Source organism: Clarias gariepinus, chromosome 9 (assembly GCF_024256425.1).
Source record: "Clarias gariepinus isolate MV-2021 ecotype Netherlands chromosome 9, CGAR_prim_01v2, whole genome shotgun sequence".
NCBI lineage: Eukaryota > Metazoa > Chordata > Actinopteri > Siluriformes > Clariidae > Clarias > Clarias gariepinus.
The window spans coordinates 25,070,077-25,090,360 of record NC_071108.1 but is presented as its reverse complement, the minus strand read 5'-3'; the positions used below and the strand labels follow the sequence as shown (position 1 = coordinate 25,090,360).

At 35.3% G+C, this 20,284-nt stretch overlaps 1 protein-coding gene across 1 annotated transcript in view; it reads left to right on the top strand.

The window, feature by feature from the left end:
• cacna2d3a (calcium channel, voltage-dependent, alpha 2/delta subunit 3a) overlaps positions 1 to 20,284 on the top strand; it is a 293,959-nt gene that overhangs the window by 233,987 nt on the left and 39,688 nt on the right. Inside the window, exons 15-27 of the mRNA XM_053503660.1 lie at positions 48 to 119; positions 727 to 807; positions 3,036 to 3,110; positions 8,314 to 8,397; positions 9,394 to 9,465; positions 9,611 to 9,672; positions 9,798 to 9,865; positions 10,588 to 10,633; positions 10,731 to 10,828; positions 13,217 to 13,310; positions 14,041 to 14,136; positions 14,248 to 14,369; positions 15,393 to 15,470. Coding sequence (XP_053359635.1) covers positions 48 to 119; positions 727 to 807; positions 3,036 to 3,110; positions 8,314 to 8,397; positions 9,394 to 9,465; positions 9,611 to 9,672; positions 9,798 to 9,865; positions 10,588 to 10,633; positions 10,731 to 10,828; positions 13,217 to 13,310; positions 14,041 to 14,136; positions 14,248 to 14,369; positions 15,393 to 15,470 — 1,048 coding nt within the window. The remainder of the gene's footprint in view (positions 1 to 47; positions 120 to 726; positions 808 to 3,035; positions 3,111 to 8,313; positions 8,398 to 9,393; positions 9,466 to 9,610; positions 9,673 to 9,797; positions 9,866 to 10,587; positions 10,634 to 10,730; positions 10,829 to 13,216; positions 13,311 to 14,040; positions 14,137 to 14,247; positions 14,370 to 15,392; positions 15,471 to 20,284) is intronic.

Sequence of the window (20,284 nt, the reverse complement as noted above, 5' to 3'; positions counted from 1 at the left end):
TTAAACATATTTTTTATGCATTTCTTCTTTCTTTTGCTCATTTTAAGCTGGAGGACAATCAGGGGCCTGTACTGATGACCACAGTAGCTATGCCTGTATTCAGCACAAAGAATGAGACAGTGAGTACAAAATAATGCAACACAATTTTGGTTACAGACCTCACCTGTCTTTGTTCTAAACTTCTTCCCGTTAGTAAAAAAAAAAGTATACACTAGCCAAAACATTTTGTACAACTAAGTTCATTAAAGAGAAAATTTAAGAAAAGATTGATTTAGGTCGAGTTGGCAATTAAGGGTATCCAGACTTTTTTAGTGTAGGTGTGGCTGGAATCGATTACAGTGAAAATTCTAGTAAAGTATCTTGTTTTAGGTAAAAGCTTACATTCTAAAAGATCAAAATGGGTTTTAAATATAAAATATTGTTTGTTCTGCATCATTCTTTTTTATCAGGTTTTTCTTTATAAAGATTCATTGTGTCAGAGTAGACTTCATATTCTACCCTTTAAGTAGTAAACAAATCTTATATTTCTAGGATTTAGAGGAACAGTTTGGGACTTTATATTGGTCGTGATCAGTCAATTACTGCTGAGCAACACTTTAACATTAGAAATGCTATAAACATACAGTAGTATATTGCTATTACATGTAATCTGTTCAGCAGGTATCTATACATAATCAACTGTACATCTTTTGTTATGTACCTGATTTCTTTCTGCTTCTGTGGTAGAAGAACAAGGGAATTCTACTTGGTGTGGTTGGAACAGACGTTCCAGTGTCTGAGCTATTGAAGACTATTCCCAAGTACAAGGTACAATAAATGAGTTTCATGGCAGGTCAACAAATTATAGAAATTCTATGTTATATTTTTTTTCAGAATTGAATTATTAAATAAAAAAATGACCCTCATATTTTAAATTCATTACATGTAAAATGGAATATTCCAAAGTTTTTTTTTTTATTTCAATGATTACAGCTTACAGTAGGTAAAAAAGAACAACAAATAATAATAATAAAAAATAAATCAAAAGATCAATCTAAAAAATAAATCAAAAGATCAATCAAAAAAAGGATTTACGATACAGAAATCTCAGAAACATTTTTGCAGAAATTACTGCATCAATGCAGCATAGCATGCAGGAGATCACCCTGTAGCACTGCTGTGGCATTATTCAAAACCATGTTGCTTTGACAGCAGCCTTCGGCTTGTCTGCATCTTCTTTAGATCCATAAATTCTCTCTTGGGTTCAGGTCAGGTGAGTTGGCTGCCCAGTCTAGCACAGCAATATCATGGTCAGCAAACCAGTTAGTAGTAGGTTTGGCACTGTGAGCAGGTACTGGAAAAGGAAATCAACACTTTCATAAAACTTGAACCATGATGTGCTCTAAAAGACAGATGCATTGACTTTAGTCTTGATAAAACAGATTAAGCCAACACCATTGAATAACATGGCACCCCAAATCATCACTGATTGTGGAACCTTCATCCTGAACTTTAAGCAACATGGATTCTGTGCTTTTTACTCGTCCTTCCAACTTGGGATTTTGATTTCCAAATGATTTTCTAAAATTTACTTTTACATAAGAAGAAGAGTTGAGCAACAATCAACAAGTCGTCCAATGTCTGTTATAAATCTGTGTGCACCCTTTACTACCACACTTTTTCCTTCCATTCAAATTTTTTATGAATATTATTTGAACTTTGTGAACCGCCGTCCCTTTCAGCATTGGCCTTCTGTATAGGGTGTCAGTATTGTCCTTTTGGATTTACAGTGTATTAATAGTTATTTACTCAAACTCGTCAATGAAATATTCTCATTTTCATGAGCAATGTGTAGTCATTTTAAATAAAATAAACTAATTGGAATATTTCACCTGATGTGTAATGAATCTAGAAAATAAAATGCTTCACTGTTTGAATAAAATTATGCAAAATACATTTCCCATGAAATTGCAACATTTTATGTGTGCTGTATGTATGTATATGTGTGTGTTCGTGGGTCTGTGTGTTTTCTCAACCACTGTGATTTTATTCATTTAGTTTAACCACTAGATCATAAATGCAGAAGAAGTGGTGCACTGATTCAGGTGAAAATTATTATATTGGCCTGTTCAGTGAGGAACTGTGTTTAACTCTGCACAATCCACTATGTACTCTTATACTATGTACTCTTATATTTCAGTTCTCTGGCTGTTCAGTGCAATATAAATATATCTGAGCTGTTTTTATATTGTAAGTAAATAAAAATACTATGAATAGAAGTGTAAAATTAACCTTTTTTTCTCTAGTGTAGTAGGTGGAATTAATCTGACAGCGAGTACTTTTGTCTCTCATCATTTATAGTATATGGTTGTGGTCTTCTGTGTGCAGACCCAATGGTTATTATCTAAGACACATAAAGATACCCTAAGCACCACGTCCTTTGTTAAAACTCTACAGCTCTGTCCGCTCTCTGATATAAGCCTTTTCTCTTTTCAGACAAGGAATGGCAGGAAAATTGCAACAATGCCTGTTTTGCATAATTTCCTTCTGAGTAACAGAATGGAGAAGTTAATTTATGGTCATATCTTTAGAAGAAAATTTGTGAGTTTGGCTTTAAAATGTTACTGCCATGGTGGATCATGCTATTTACCACTGTGCCAGAAGAGAAATGTACTCTGTGTGTGTGTTCGTGTGTGTGTGTGTGTGCATGTGTGTGTCTGTGTGTGTGTGTGTGTGTGTGTAAGAGAGAGGGAGAGAGAGAGAGAGAGTGGGTGCGTTTGTGTGATTGTCTTTGTGTCAGTGTGTGTGGGCACCATAGATGAGCAGATGTGGGAAATCATGATTTGGAGCAGGAAATTGTAGAAAGCTTGATTGGACTTTGATATTAAAAAGATAAAAGTAATGATCAGAAAGTAAAGAACAGAACAGGATGCATGTACTGTATAGCTGATTATGAGATGGTAAAATACCCCTGATTATCTACTGTATATATATATATATATATATATATATATATATATATATGTGTGTGTGTGTGTGTGTGTGTGAATTCACAGCTGGGCATCCATGGCTATGCATTTGCTATTACGAATAATGGCTACATCTTGACCCATCCAGACCTACGTCCTCTGGTAACGAGAAAACTTCTATTATAGTTTCCAACTCTCTCTCTCTCTCTCTCTTTCTCGCTCCTCTCGCTCTCTCTCGCTCTCTCTCTGGGTGTATACTCCACACAGTTTTAGTATTTTACTGCTATTTTTGAATTTATTTTACTAAAACTGGTGAACCTAATAACACTGCATTCGAAACAAAAGGCAACTTTTTTCAGGGATATTTTTATGTGGTAATACACTGGTTGGAGATCAAACATTAATGTAAACCATTAACATCATCACTGCAGTTTCCATACACCACTGGATCCCCAAGATGCAGGTTTCAGGCTTTTTTTCCCCCAAGTTTTATGTCTCTTGACTCATGCTGTTTAAATGGCAGTTACATACAAAGTAAGTGTAGCCCCAAGTGGCAAATCTGCAGGATCCAATCACAAAAATCACATCCAGGATCAGTTCTTGCCAAGTTAGATAAAACAATAAAGAGAACAGATTAACATACTTACTTATTTTTTTCTATTTTTCTTTCTTTTTACTTTCTTTCTTTTAGAAATGCGCAATGCTCATCAATATATATATATATATATATATATATATATATATATATATATATATATTTTTTTTTTTTTTTTTTTTTTTGTATTGTACATTTGTCTCTAAGTTTCGGAAAAAAAGTTAAAATAAGATAAGACTTAATAAAAGTCAATAAGATAAGATAAGATAAGATGATTATTGTGCTACAACAAAATTCTTTTGGGATCTCTCGACAATACAGTGAAGAAAATAAACAAGGGGGAAAAGGAGTTTTTAATTATTGTATTGCTGAATAAAATGTTGTTAACTACTGTGGGTGTGTGGTGTTTTAAATAAAGTGGGGCAGCTTAAATACTTCTTTCTTTCTTTTTTACTTTCTTTCCTTATTTGTTGTTCAGCAATTTGCTAATAATGAAGCTTGTATGTTCATAATATTAGCAACTATTTAGTAGATGCTTTTACTGTTTCTGGAGCCACCTATAAAACAACAACAAAGAAAAAACAAGTAATACAAAAGGTAATAAATAAACAAACAAATGAATGAAATAATGAACAAACGAATAGACGAACGAATGAATGAAAGCCATATTGTTTTGAACATTTTAAATGGATGAACAGAAATTAAGCTTGTTTTAAGTGGACTTGGCATGGTATATTACAACAGTGAATAGCCATCGAAGAAGATAGCACTCATGTTGCATGTGTGTTTAGCAACTTGAGAAAGGAATATCAAATCAAGGCCTGAGTTGTCATGCAGGCTTAATAAGGAATAATGATTATGTATACTACCGATCAAAAGTTTTGGATCACTTGCAAATTTCTTTTGTTTAGTGATTTATTCTCTAAATTCTACAACAATACTGGGGATTGAAATCACCCAGAGGTCCGTTCTTCGTACGTCGCTTGACACATCCGAGATGAATTGACACATCTAAGATGAGATCATCGTGCTAATTACGATCCGGCTAAGTCGGTTCTTCGAGCTCACCTGTGGTTGATGATTAGTAGAGCTGGATTGAGTTGTCTAGGATTATTGCGCGCTCGTGCGTTGGTTTAAAAGGCGATATGCATCGACAGTAGAAACACTGATCACAACCCCTCCGATTGGTTGACGAAATGGAAAATGACCGGCTCAACTTTTTTTTGTAACACGTGTTATGCGCTGAAATGCCCCCCCTGCCATGGATTGCCCCCCCTACATAATCGCTATCAAATATTATATTAGAACATAAATTTATAGGTTAATGGTTTACAAATTACAAATTACATGAGACAATAAAATAAAATAAGCAATATGAAAATAAATATGTTGTATATGAAAAAATAGAAATATTATGTATACTTTTATATTGTTTATTTTATAATAAAATTAGTTTCGTCCAATTTATCATTATAAAATATAATTTTTTAATATATATAAATATTTATTTGGCTGTCTCATGCCTAGGGTTTATTATAATAGTAATATCATATTTGATAACAATAAACCTATGAATTTATGTTCATATATAATATTTGATAGCGATTATGTGTGTGTGTGGGGGGGGGGGTCCATGGCAGGGGGCATATACTTTTCTTTTTCCACGTGAGTCAGTCATGCTCTTTAACCAATCAGATGTGACCTCGCCATTTCAACCAATCATAACCCGGCAGGAGCGCAGGCTAAATCCTGTTTACAAGAAATAAACCTGCTCCCGAGCAGGTTCAAGCTTACGGATATGTTGCTATGACAACAAATGCTAGAAGCGCATCGAAGAACGAAACAATCCAAGATCAGGACAAATCCACAACAATCAAATCCAGCTAACTGAGTTAGCGACGTACGAAGAACGGACCCCAGGTAATTATGTAACCACAACAACAACAACAACAACAGCGACAACAACAACAACAGTTAGTTGTTATTTTAAGACACAGAAGTCAGCCTTTCTGGAATAGTTCTTGCAAGAACAGTATTGCCAAGTGCATTTGCAAAACCCATTAAGCACCATGATGAAACTGGCTCTCATGAAGACCATCCCAGGAATGCAAGACCAACCTCTGCTGCAAAAGTTCATTTAGAGTTCCCAGCCTCAAACAATTAACAGCACCTTAAGTTAGAGCCGTTATAAAGGCTTTACATATCATGAGTAGCAGAGATTATTGCATATTTTGGACATCTTTAGCAATGTTTTACCATGTAGAATGAAATAAATGTAGGAATGACCATGGAGTTACAGAAGATAATGATCCCAAACTTTCGGGCGGTAGTGTATATAATAAGAAAGTATCAGTTGCACAACCATTTAAGAACAATAGGATTTACAGACTGAAATTAAAGTGCAGCTGCTTTATTGTTATTTCACTACACTATCAAGAACGCTATAATAAGGCGCACATTTAACAGATTTCATGAGTATCAGGTATGTGAAAGAATTAGAAACATTAGCTGATGATTGTAAATGGTTGTGATTGGATCTATTATGCTCCGTTTGGGGATCTCACAGAGCTCGATTTAGGCCAAAATTTAATTGCACTGTAATTATTGAGTTGTGCTAAAAGCATCTATGGCAGAGCAAGAGGAGTTGAAGGGATAGCTGACCTAAGCTGAACTCCATGCTGAAAAAATGGAGATAAAATCACAAATTCCATCATGCTGAGTTACATACAATGGCGCACACACTTAGCCACACACATAGACACATGCTTGAGTGGTAGACTGTGGAGGAATGGTTTCAATGAAGAAAAAGAGGTAATCAGAGTAAGTACTGTAAGATTGAGACAGAAACTTGTTACCTTTTTTTCTACCAGGACTTTTCAGTCTCACAATGACAAGTTTGCTCTTTCTTCTTTAATAGCTATTAATTAGTACTTCGTTATTTTGGGAAGAAATTGGGGTCAGTGGGGGGCCACCAAGCACATGGAGAACATGAAAACACACACATAGATCTGAGGCAGGAATCAAACACTCAACCCTGGAGGTGTGAGGCCAAAGTGTTAAGTTCTTTCACACCCCCCCACTACTCTTACAATCTCTTAGGGATCAAGGAAGATATTCTCTGGACTATTTTCTGTACTGCCACCTAGATGCTGGAATGAACTTCCTCTAGATATCCGTACAGACCTATCTGTCTTGAAATAATTTAGGTTATTCCCCCCAATAAATAAATAAATAAATAAATAAATAAATAATGATAAAAATGATCAGATAGATAGATAGATAGATAGATAGACAATCATTTCCAGCTTGACTGATGGTAGTAATCTAGTGAATTAGTGCCAAAATATATTTAATGATGAAAACTTCAAAGCACTTCTTCAAACACCTCTGGAGAAGATTGTCTACCAAATGGCACAATATAAATGTATGTCTTAGGTCCAGCTTAGATCACTAATTGTTACCTTCCAATCATAAGCCAAATGTTCCATCGTTTCATATTTTTTAATTTTTTTTTCATCGTTCCATATACATTTTTGGGGTGTCAATCAGTTTTTTGAGTTAGAGAACATTCATCATCCTTGATGAATAGCTCTTGATTTATTTGAGGATTTTAGCATACAACCTCCTTTAAGTACATGTACACCTGACAGTAAATTGTTAACCATGTATTGTGAAATATTCATCTATTAAGCAAAAATATACAGACTAAGTCCCTATTTTGCAGTATAAATGCAGCAAAAGTATGTGCATTTTGTTTATAAAATTATAAAAATTTGGCATATGCCAATACTGCAACGTGGTCTTCACTTGCTGTGCTATATACTTTCACTAGAGGGCTGTCTATACTTCAAAAAAATAAATATATATGAGAAAGTTATTAAGAAAAATAGAAGAAAAATTAAGTTAAGTTCATGACTTATTGGTCCTTTTATGATACTTGAGAAATTAGTTCCGTTTCTTCCTGTCTTGAGTAATCACAACCTTGCAGATTAATACAATCTTATCATGTTTCATCTACCTTTGCTCAGGAGCAAGTAGCCAAGTCTGAGTTGACTTCAGAAATCAGATGACTTTTTAATACCATATCCCATCACAAATTACCATCATGAACATCCAGATGAATTTACCCAAAGTTCCAGGACGTTATCCCTCTCCACCAGCAGGTGTCATAATTCACCGAGTCCTAACTGAACCTCTGTCCTAACTAAACCAGGTTCTGACCTTCCTATATAAATATAAAATATAATATATATATATATATATATATATATATATATATATATATATATATATATATATATATATATATTTAAAATATAAATCAAAAGCCAAAGTCACTTATTTATTAAAAATATGTTTGTGACCCTTTTTACATTCCTGTTCTCTTGGTTTCCTTTTTTAAAGTAAATATGCCTGCCATGACATTTTCACTTGTAGATGAATGAATGACTGCTTGAATTTTGTATCAAAGTGTCTCTACACATGCATCCAGCAATTCCTAACACACATAGCTAATCGCTATGACACCATGCCATCATTATTATTATTATTATTATTATTATTATTTATTTATTTTTAATTTTTTTATTATTGTTGTTGTCACACATAAGCTAGTTTTGATAAATCTTTGATGTTTTAATTGCTATTGGAATTAAGATAAACAGAGTGTATACATCAAGTGTAAGGTTGATAACTTGAAATACATTTTGTGTATGTTTGTGTCTGTGCATGTTTGCGTTCACACACGCATGTTTGACTGTGTGTTCCCAGTATGAGCAAGGCAAGAAGAGGAAGAAGCCCAACTACAGCAGTGTAGATCTCTCTGAAGTTGAATGGGAAGACAAGGAGGATATGGTTTGTTTGATGGCTTGTTTGTTTGTTTGTTTATTCTTTATATGAGGCAGGAATGGGTTTGAGGCAGAAATGGGAATGAGTTGCCTTTTTTTTTGTTAATCCTGGGGGAAAAAAAGAATTCTTGTTCCTTTTGTGGAATAAAGGGGCAAACACTAATATTTTATTGATTACGGCATGAGTACACTGCAGTGTTATTTTAACAACATTAACGTCACAACACTTATTTGTGTCCAGAGTTGCTTTCATTTTGGCCTGGTTCTTTTATTAATGACAGGAGAGTCGAACCACTCTGTAAGGTCTTTTCCATCACATACTGTACCAAAACTTTCAGTTCTTAAATAACATTTGAGGTCAGGATTCTATGGTCGCCAGCTGGATGAATCTGAACTCATTAAATCGAATGACCCTTTTCAATTGCTTCTAAGTCCAATCTTTACTCTATGTTCACTAGCAAACGGAAGCCTTTTTTTCTCTCAATTAGTCAAGTGGTTTTCTTATGCCTACACAGCTGTTTAGCTGTTAATCCTGTGAGTTCTTGTTGCACTGTGCATGTGGAAAGCCTATTACTTTCACTATTTAATATGGATGTGATTTCTACTGCCCAATTTTTTAATGATGCAAGCATTTACTATAAGTAATATTCGATAACAGTCATTCATTATTTTTGTTTTTCCAACCACACTACTTTCACAAAGTTTATGGTTCATCAATGCCTTTCCAGGCTTTCATAATGTTGCAGTAATTTCCATCTTTTTCATGATGCAGGACAATAATTTGACCCTTCTGAAACATTTTCTAAGACCACAGGATGCATCTTCCCACATAATCACCGCAGCAATTAGCCAATTACAGGCTATTAAGTATTTAGCTTATTGAAGTCCACATATTTTTTTGCAATGATTTTTCAAGTCATCATTATTCAAGATATTGTGTGTGTGTGTGTGTGTGTGTGTGTGTGTGTGTGTGTGTGTGTGTGTGTGTGTGTGTTTGTTCCAGCTACGCAATGCTATGGTCAACAGAAAAACTGGAACCTTTTCAATGGAAGTAAAGAAAGCTGTTGATAAAGGGGTGAGACAACATAAATAATATATGTGGTCTGTAAATAAGATTATTTTCCTATTACGGTATTTTTATAGATCCAACCTTATGTTCAGAAAATTCCTTAAATGCCTTATTAAATGTGTTTTGTGTGCCTATAAATGTGTGTTTTCAGAGACGAGTGCTTGTTCTGCATAATGATTACTATTACACAGACATTAAGGGAACCCCTTTTAGGTAAAGTAGCCATCTTTATATTGGTATGGATAGAAAACATAAGTTTTGCAAAGTTGTCTGCACCTATTGTGTGAAAATATGTAAGTTTGTTTTAAGAATAAAATTTTTTTTTGCCTATTTTGCAGCTTAGGTGTGGCCTTGTCGAAGGGACATGGTAAATATTTCTTCAGGGGGAGTGTCAGTGTGGAAGAAGGTAACTGCCCAATGTGCTATTTATAACTAATCTAGCAAGAACAAAATGATTTCTCTGTATGTGCTTAAAGGCATTGCTGCGTTCCACCATTTTTACCCCGTGTGTCTCTCAAAAGGATCATGCATGTTAATATTCATTCGCTCAGGCTACATGCGCATTCCTAAACACTGCTACCATTTAGGATCGTGAGAGCATGGTTCAGCATTTCCTGTGATGGTTCCTCCTGTCAGTTTCAATAAAAATAGGCATTTTTTATCCAGCAGAAATTCTAATGAATTATGAATGAAAGGAAGAAAGTTGTCCATAGCCTCTGCATAAAACTGACCACCATTGCCAGTCATTAGAGAGGAGGACAGACAGAGGGAAAGAGTGTGTGTTGGCCCTTATTCTTTCCATTCATTCAGCAATACATACTGTATACGTTATGACAATTGTGCGATTCATTTTACAAAACGATTTTACTTAGAAGTTCATTTTATACAGCCATTCTGGAGTCTAATAATGTAAGGTAGCCATCACTAATTCATATGCTTTCACAGCATGATAGAACTGGCAATGCACATTAAAGTGGATTAAAGAGAATTACATGGAAATCACATTACAAATCATTGTTGGATTCTACAAAGCAGAATCATCACACTGACTGCTATAAAAATAGATATTGAAACTGAAATTCAGACAAGTATACCACCTATTACATTATTGTAATCGTTATATTTCAGGACTACATGATTTGGAGCATCCTGATGTGGCACTGGCAGATGAATGGTAGAGTATAAGAAGTTTTAGGTGTGTGTTTGTGTGTTGCATTTTCATCTGTGTTTGTGAAGAGAATTTGATGTTGAGGGTTATAGTATGTTTTCAGGACATACTGTAACACAGACGAGTACCCTGAACATCGTTACCTGTCTCAGATTGAAGCAATCAAACTCTACCTTACAGGAGAAGAACCAAACCTGAAGTGTGAGTGGATCTTTTGTATGCATTTAAAGACATAATGTTCAGATAAGATTGGTTTTATGATATAATTAAAATGCCCTGAACTGATTTAATTTGGCTCTTTTTTTTTATTTATGAATGTCTCCTACAGTACCACTTTACCCTCAAGCCCATTTTTGCAGAGAACATAGGTTCTCGCTGTTTTCTGATCTGAGCTTTGGATCTCTCCAAATCCTTAACCCTTAAAAATAATCTTTATGGTCATCACTGATTTTCGATAGATGCCCTTAACCAAGCAGAGTCATTGTTGTGCCAAAACTGTTTCCCTTTTAATAATAGATGTAATGGTGCCCTGATGTTTAAAGTACGGGGTTATTTTTGAAAAGAAACAGATGACAGGTTGTATTAGATTAGGGCTGTTCAAATGCAGTCTTGAAGAGCCAGCACAATTTGGTTAAATTCTGCTACTCAATCACAGCTGATTTAACTTATTGGCTAATTGCCGACGAATCGACATGTTTAATGGTTGCAATTAAGTGCTAGTAAATCACAACCTGTGCTGGCCGTTGGCCCATCACAAATGGATATGTACATCCCTGCTATAGATTATATTTTAACCAAAGACTGATTTATACTAGACTGTTCTAATAACTTGTAAGTCTTCATGATGGTGTTTGTTTAGATATGTTGGCTAAAAGAATCTGGGGCCTTCCATGAACAGGTACATTTATGTTAACACTTTCATTGCATATAGTGGACTTCATTTAACTATTAATATGATTTTCATGGCAGCTGGTTGCTGCGATTAAAATAATATAATAATAATATCAATTTAATAAAAGTAATTTATGAATTTTACACCATCATGGATTACAATCACAACATTTATAGTTTCTAGTTTTTTTAATTAATTATGAAAAATATGTAGTTTTCCCTTGCTAGTAAATATCATTTTGTTTATATTTGGGTTATATCATAGTAATGATTTAGTTTAAATGCATAGCATTTTAGTTAAATGCTGTAACACAAAATGTTGAAATGTTTGAGGGGTTGGCAAAAACTTAGCAAAAATGTAGGCTACTATATGTCTTATTTGCTTAGGATAAGAGCGCTTTCTTTAAAATCTTGAAATGGGAGTTTCTGTCGTTACCACTCCAATGATGACAGCTACCAGGTTTGATTTAAAAGAACTATTTTAACCATGTGTTTTTTGTATGAAGTAGTGGTTCCCCTTGTGCTACTGAGGCAGGCAGCTCCACAAGAACTGTAAGGTTGTACTGTGGTGTCTGGCATCGAGATGTTAGTGCTGGATATTTTGGGTGTTGTGGGTTGCAGGGTGGAGTCGCAGTTTATTGGTATATTTCATCCATGCTTGGTTGGATTGAGATCTGGGGAAATTGTAGGCTGGATCAATAACATTGTACTTTCTTTCTGCTAAGCCCCATACTTGCTAGGCTGTGATGCACTGCGAGTTCTGATACCTTCCTATCAAAGCCAGCATTGACTATTTTTACTACATTTGCTTTTCTGTGGGATCGGACCAGATGGACTTGTTGTCGGTTCCCACAGACAGAGGTGAGCCTTGGGTGCTCATGATTCTGTGTCCAGTTAATAGTGATGTACAAACAATGTATTATACTATGGTACCACTATTGTTTAAAGTAATAAACAATGTTATTCACTTGATGTGACTGGTTGGTGTATATGGCCAATAGTGTGGGAACACCTGACCATTACACACCTGTCTACTATTGTAGACACCTGTCTACTATTAACTGGACACAGAATCATTTCATCATCCCATTCCATATTTAGTCTGTATTTGATTCTATAACAGCCCCTACTCTTTTGGGAAGGCTTTCCACTAGATTTTGGACTATGCATGTGGGTTCAGCCGGTATTCCAAATTATACCAATTATATAAGGTATTCAGTAGGAGTGAGGTCACGGTTCAGAAAAGCCCACTTGTGTTCTTCCATTTTAACCTTCACACACCATGTCTTCATGGAGTTCCCTTGCATTGTCATGCTGGAATGTGTTTGAGCCCCTTAAATTCCAGTAAAGAAAAACTGAAATGCTACAATATACTGTACAACATTCTTTACAACAGTTTTGGGAAGGACCATAAATGTGTGTGATAGGTTTGGCCATGGTGTCAGAACACAATACCTTATTCGTAGAAAACCATTTATCAACTGAAATAAAATATATTAGTGATGTATATATATGACATCAAGGACTAAGTGGAAGACTAAAGTCACAAAGATGCTCGACCCACAGCCCCATCTAAGGAATCTTGGCTGAATAGGGCTGTAATAATCTGTATCCCAAAACCTTTTAGATGTGGATGCTAGGAGTGGATTTTTATTTTAACTGATGATGTTGTTTTTGTTGTTGACATAATTGTCATAGGTGATGAAGAGTTAATTCAGGAGGTCCTGTTTGATGCTGTGGTGACTGCCCCAATAGAAGCTTACTGGACCAGTCTGGCCCTCAATAAATCAGAGTAGGAAGACTAATTGCACACAAAATCACACATGCATACTGTATGCCAACACACATAATCCACACCACTATGCCAACTACTTAAAATCAGTCGACATGTACCAACACACATACTATTCTGAAGTAGAATTAGAAGTAAATAAGCTAGAATTAAGTCTCATCTAGGGTGTATATTGAGCAGGATGGCGCAGCAAATGCGTGCTGGGCGAATAACCCAGAGGCCGATGAATGAAAATCATTCTCTGCTAATCCTTGTTTTTGGGAAATGGATAGCTCAGTGATTGAGGTACAGTATGGGGCTACTGATTGGAGGGTTCCAGGTTCAAACCCCATCACCAAGCTCCCACTGTTAGGCCCTTGAGTAATGAGATATAGATAAAAAAAAAATAATAATAATAATTATATATATATATATATATATATATATATATATATATATATATATATATATATAAAGTAAGTTGCTTTAAATAAGGATGTCTGCCAAATGGTGTACTGTAAATGTAAGTAAGTAAATGACTTGAGCGTTACAAGTTTCAACATTGATGCTGCAAGAGAGATTGATCTTTAAGCAAATCTTTAAAATGTTGGGATTGTCATAGTATTATACACATATGCAAGACAATAATGTCAAATTCTATAGACACACATAGTGACCAGTCTTAAAGAAATATAGAAGACATGTTCAGGAGAAAAAAAATGCATGACTGTTATTTTTCTCTGTGTTACAGAAACCCTGATAAAGGTGTGGAGATAGCTTACCTTGGCACACGGACTGGCTTGTCACGTATCAACTTATTTGTGATGCCATACCAACTAAGCAATCAGTAAGCATGTTCAAGTTGTTCATCCTTTCTAAAATGTTGTTTTATTGTGTACAACATGGGTTATTCACATAATTTCCTGTAAGATCCTTTATCTGTGCTGTGTGTACTAAGAGACTTCCTGACGGCTGAGGATAAAGAGGGTGTATTTAACGCCGATCACTTTCCCTTGTGGTACAAAAGAGCAGCGGAACAAGTGCCAGGCACCTTTGTCTACTCGCTTCCATTTACTACAGGCAAGAGAAGTGCACAAAACAACAGTGACAACACCCACACAAACACACACATTACACAGGCCATTCGATTGCCCATTCTTTTGTTTTAAGACAGTGCCCCACTGTGGCAGACCAGAAAAATGCACAAAAATTTAAAGAAGAAAAATCAGTTATACCCAGAGCCTCAAAGAAACAAGCCAGTGAAACAGGATTTGACTTGTCTTTTATTGTGCTGTATATAATTAAATTTATTTAAAATTGACTTAGTTTTTTTTTTTTTTATCTTGCTTTGCTTTACAATTGGCTTGTATTAGCTGATATTAATTTGCAATAAACCATATTGCAACCAAATGTTTCTTAATGAGAAGCAGAAGTAGTAAAAATAAGAGAATAAGACAAAACTCAAATGAGCTCTTGTTTCTCTAAGTTTCCTTATTTTCCTTTTTTGTGTTTTTTTTTTTGTTTGTTTTTATGTGGGACTGCAGGATTAAAGCATACAGCACAAGCAAATTTGGCCTATTTTCTTGGACGTATCCCCACTAAGAGGAGATGTAATTTGCGGTACTAAATGTTCTCCAGTTGTTTTAAACATTTAATCTCTATGAGTGTTTCTTATTGACATCCAAATGTATGATGGTGAATGTTGACAAGGCAATTTATAAACCAACTTCAAGCATAAAGCCCAGTGTGTTCAGCTCAACAAACCATTCTTAGTTCTTATAGCTCTTACTGTATATTAGAAACGGATGTTTGGAGCAAATTTTATGCGTCAGGATGTCTTTTTGCCTTTTAGTAATATGTCTAAGAGAATGAAGACATGTCCCCAAAAGAAGCTATTTTAGAAACACCAGATGTTCACAGTTTGAAGCTGACTATGCCATCCTCAAAATAATATTATCTACTGTGTGGAAGTATGTGCTACAGTATATACAGTATATGGAATTTTTAACAAAGAAACAAGAAAGGAAATAATAATAATAATAATAATAATAATAGATTTGCACTGTTTGTGTGTATGTGTGCGTGTGGTGTGTGTTATCCTAGGTTCTGAGAATAAGAGTGTCATTTTGGCCAGCACCGCCATTCAGCTACTGGATGAGAGGAAGTCACCAATTGCTGCAGGTAGGACTTCAGGTATTCATTTTGGTTTGACCTGTATGGGAATACCTTGTATCAAAGTTTTCATATCATAGTATTCCAGTGTAAGAGACAGCACATTAACACCACATAACATTAAAACAATAACAATGTTTAGCAATTACATATTGGTAAACTGGGGACAGGAACATGGGTACCTACATAAGGCTCACCCAGACGGTACAGTTAAATGTCACAGAAAAGAAAATGCAGCACAAATTGCCCAAAAAAAGTCAATAATGGCCACAGTAGAAAGGCACCAAAATACACAGTGCACAGCAGCCTACCAAGAACGGGGCCCAGCATGCAAAGAACCCAAGGCCACCAACCTGGCTGCCCACGTTCTGGTGCCAGACACCACATTACACCCCCAGAGGTCTTGTGGAACCACGCCTGAGGGGCCAGCGAATATGTTTTTACTGCTGGAATATCCTAAAAACAACATAATTCAACTGAAAACTACACTCTTAAATAACAGTGCATGTGTCTGTGCTCAGAATTAATCAAATCACATTTAAACTGGTTACAAAAGTAATTGTTTTACACCTACCATAAATGAAGTTATTTTAAGTAAACTTAAAATAAACATCAGCTATACTGTATGCATTGAATTTTCTTGAGATTTTCTTGTTTTGGGATGCTGAAGTATCTAATAGTTGAAAATATCTAATAGTTGAAATGTATCAATCATAAGACGTGTATAAATACATTTCTAAAACATCAGAAGACCAAAGAAAACAGTAAGAGCCATCATCAACAAGAGAAGAAAACAGGGCACCACAGTGGAACAGGATGACCCTCCAAATATGATAAAAGAACAAGAAGAAATCAAAGATTCTATTATCAGATTGTCATTTTCAGAGAGGATGTCAAGAGCCATACGGAAGCGTTAAAGAAATTACTGTTAAGTTTTGCTTACTTGTATATGTAACCACATTCTTTCATTTTCTTTTATATTCTCATATTTAGTGCACCATAACCATGGTGATATTTGTTGTTGCTTTCTTTTCAGCTGGAGCTGGCTTAAATATAGTTTCAATTATGGAAATAAATCTATTTGGGCACAACAGCTAAAGAAAAAGAAAAAACTTCCAGCCTCATTAGAACCCAAAACACAGATTTATATTCACCAAGGAAGGGTTTCCGAAAAAAGATCAACTTTCTGGAATAGCCCATTCAGGAGATCTTCATAATTTTTTCGAGAAGTGAAAATATGCACAATTTAGATGTATTCAGACTCTTATTCAAAAAGGCAGTGTACTGTATTACAAGCAAAATATACTTTAACAAAATATTTGTTAAATGTTGTGCACACTTGTGTAACCAGGTTACTGTACTTTTTTTCTTTTGCATTCTCCTTATACTTTATTAAATCTTCGTATTTTTCACCTAAATGTTTTGGTAGCTACTGTATATAACTATATTACATGAGTTATTAGCATCATTACAAGGAAGAAGTGATGGGAGGGTTGGCAGGAAGAAGAACAAATAGAAATAGGAACAGTTTCAACAATTTGAAATATTTAATCTTATGTACATCTGTTAAAGTACACATACATATATTATTTATAAATAATAAATAAACAACCCTAATAACCATAATAAATATGACATTATAAACATTGAAAGAATAAACAGGACAGAATAAACATAGCCTAGATATGCACACACACACACACACACACACACACACACACACACACACACACACACACATCAGTGTTATGGCAATACCAGACTGAATTTATGGTTCAGGGTAGACTTTTGCATAGATGGTGTTTTTTGTATACTTATTTGTGTGTTTCTTAGGTACAACATGTGCCAAAGTAATTACTACAGCTTATTTTAGACTACATACAATTTGTTTCCTTACTACATGGTATGAGTGTATCAGGCAAGTATTATTGATGGGATTTGTGTACTGGTTTTGGTGAATTATTCTCAACTAGTGGTTGCATAGGCTCTGTGAGGATAATGACTAATCAAAGCAGTAATAAAAGGTGCAGGGAGATGTCAAAGAAACAGCTAAATAGACTTTGTTAACCATTCAAGTCAAATCAAACTGGAACTTTTGTTTGTGCAGAATACTGTAACACAAGTATACACAAGAGAGTTAAGAACTAAATTTATTTCCCTATATAATCCCCAGCTAAACTAATTCCATTGTTTCAGACTGCCTGCTAAACTTCTGAAACACTGACCTCCCAGGAACTCCCAAACATGTGCAAATGGCTTGGAGCAATGTCATGGCTACATTGGGGATGTATCAATTACCAACAGCCGAGTAATTCATGAGAAATTTGATCACAAGTTCCGGTTTGACTTAAATGTGTGTGTGTGTGTGTGCGTGTGTGTGTGTGTGTGTGTGTGTGTGTGTGTCAACCAAACTGCTGGAAGTATTTAATTGGAGTGAGGATCAAAAGATGTATTCACAGGAAAATTTTGTTGTATACCAAAACTGAGTGAAGGAGCCCTTTTGGAGATGTGAGTTGCATGTCATTGTCCAATCCGACATAGCTATCTTAGATAGATTTGCTGCTCAAATAAATAAGGCTAAAATTATACAGTTCAACCTTGGATTACGAGCATAATTAATTCCGGAAGCAGGCTTGTATTCCAAATTTAATTTTCCCATAAGAAAGAATGGACACTCAAATTATTTGTTCCACAGCCCAAAAAAATTTTAACACAAAAATAATTAACAAGGAAGAAAATGTATTTTAACCGCTAATGAGACTTTCTTTTGCTTTACACGCGCGCACACACGTGTGTTATATGAAACAGTACACGCACGCTTACAAACACAAATAAACAAAAAAAAATTTTGTGTGTGTGTAAAAAATAAAATATGTTTTACACAGACACACGTGGTCACAGTGTTGTAGTAAACAGTACATGTGTGCACGAATGTTGATTAAACCAGTGAGAAACGCGCACCAAGACCCAGGAGGGGAGATGATTTAACCACAATTACGCAGCGCAGGAAAAAAAATAAAACATTGGCTCAGTTGTGATCATGTGACGCTCAAAACAAGACGAGACTTGCTCGTGTTTTAAGTCAGAATTTATTAAAAATATTTGCTCGTCTTGCAGAACACCTGCAAACCGCATTACTCGCAATCCGAGGTTTCACTGTACACGTTTTAGCTGTAACTTTGAAAAAAAAAAAAAAGACTAGTCAGTTAGTTGACTCTTGTTTTTTTATTACTGGTTCTTTAGTAGATAATTAATAGTCATACACTGCTTTCCTCAGTCTAGCAGTTACCCTGACGTATTTCAGGATACCTACAATATTGCACTACCTGATACATTTAAACCAGTGTAACACACGGTATCATGTCTGTGTCACTGTTGTGCAGAAAATGAGGATGGCCCATCACCCAAAGAATATCTAATGGTGTTCTGTTTCCATTGATGGTTATGGTAGAGCAGATGAACAAACATATGAGCTGCAATCAGTAATGTTTTACATACAGAGTGTATGTATTAAAAGGAAGGTAGAAAGGAATGAATGAAGGAAGGATATTCCTTCAGTGTCCTTACAGGAAGAGAGCAGCTGTTCATGACATTTCATTTTCAAATAAAAACATATTAATGGCTCCTATGTAGCACTGAAATTTACTGTACAACATACTCTGAAAATAATCTTAAGCTGAGATCAGATCTGAGTGTATGGATAAAGGTCAAAAAGCTTGCACACACACACACACACACGCACACACACACACACACACACACTCACACTACTAGCCAGTCAGAGCCTGAGTTTATAGGCCACCCCAATGAGCCTTCACCTCATGAGCATTTGTTAGCTCTAACATAAGCCGACAAGCTGATGACATCATTCTCCCAGGGCAACTGAAGTGTGTGTGTGTGTGTGTGTGTGTGTGTGTGTGTGTGTGTGTGTGTGTGCGCGCACGCTAGCAAATCCTGGCTTGGAGCAGCCTTTTTTGCCCCCTGTTGGCAGTCACGTTTTGTTCTTCTCTCTCTCTCTCTCTTTTTTTTTACAATTCTGAAAATATCATGTCTTTTTGATTGTGTTGTGTGTACAGTAAGTGTTTTGCATCTTATGTTATGTAAGAACCTCATGCCCTTCATACCCAATGTTCCTTTCATATGAGTATGTTTAATCTCCCTCTTTGCAAGAGTTCCTGTGCAAACTGCAAACCATTTGAAATACTAAACTCCACAAATATTAGACATAGGTTAAGTTAGAAATGTCGATGAATTACAGTTAAAGGGCACACACATGCACAAAAACAAGGACATATGCATAGTAGAAGCTGCCTACTAAACCTGATAATGAACAGTCCAAATGATCCCTAAACAAAAACTGCAAACCTCCATCATAAACATCATTTACATATCATCAACTTTCATTAGACAAAATATACTTCTAGATGAATAGTTAGAACTAGCTGATATGTGTCCAGTATCTTTGGCCTTATTGTATCTCTGAACATAGGTCTGTAATTATTGGCACCCTTTATAAAATGAGCAAGTTTGCATGTATGCATTTAACATGCAATAGATACATGAGATAGATGAGCTTAGACAAATAAAAGCAGATTATTTGTTTAATTATTTACAGTAGCCAACCTATTGCCCTAAAGTTCAACATGGTTTTAGGTATTTGCACTCCTTATGTAGTTAGATTTGTGCTTGTAAACAGTAATCCTAAAACAAAACAATAGGATTCACTCACATATCCTCCAAAGAGTCATGGGAGTACTTTCCCAGGAGACTGGGTACTTGGAGCAGTACACACTGGATAGGGTGCCAGTCCATTGAAGTACACA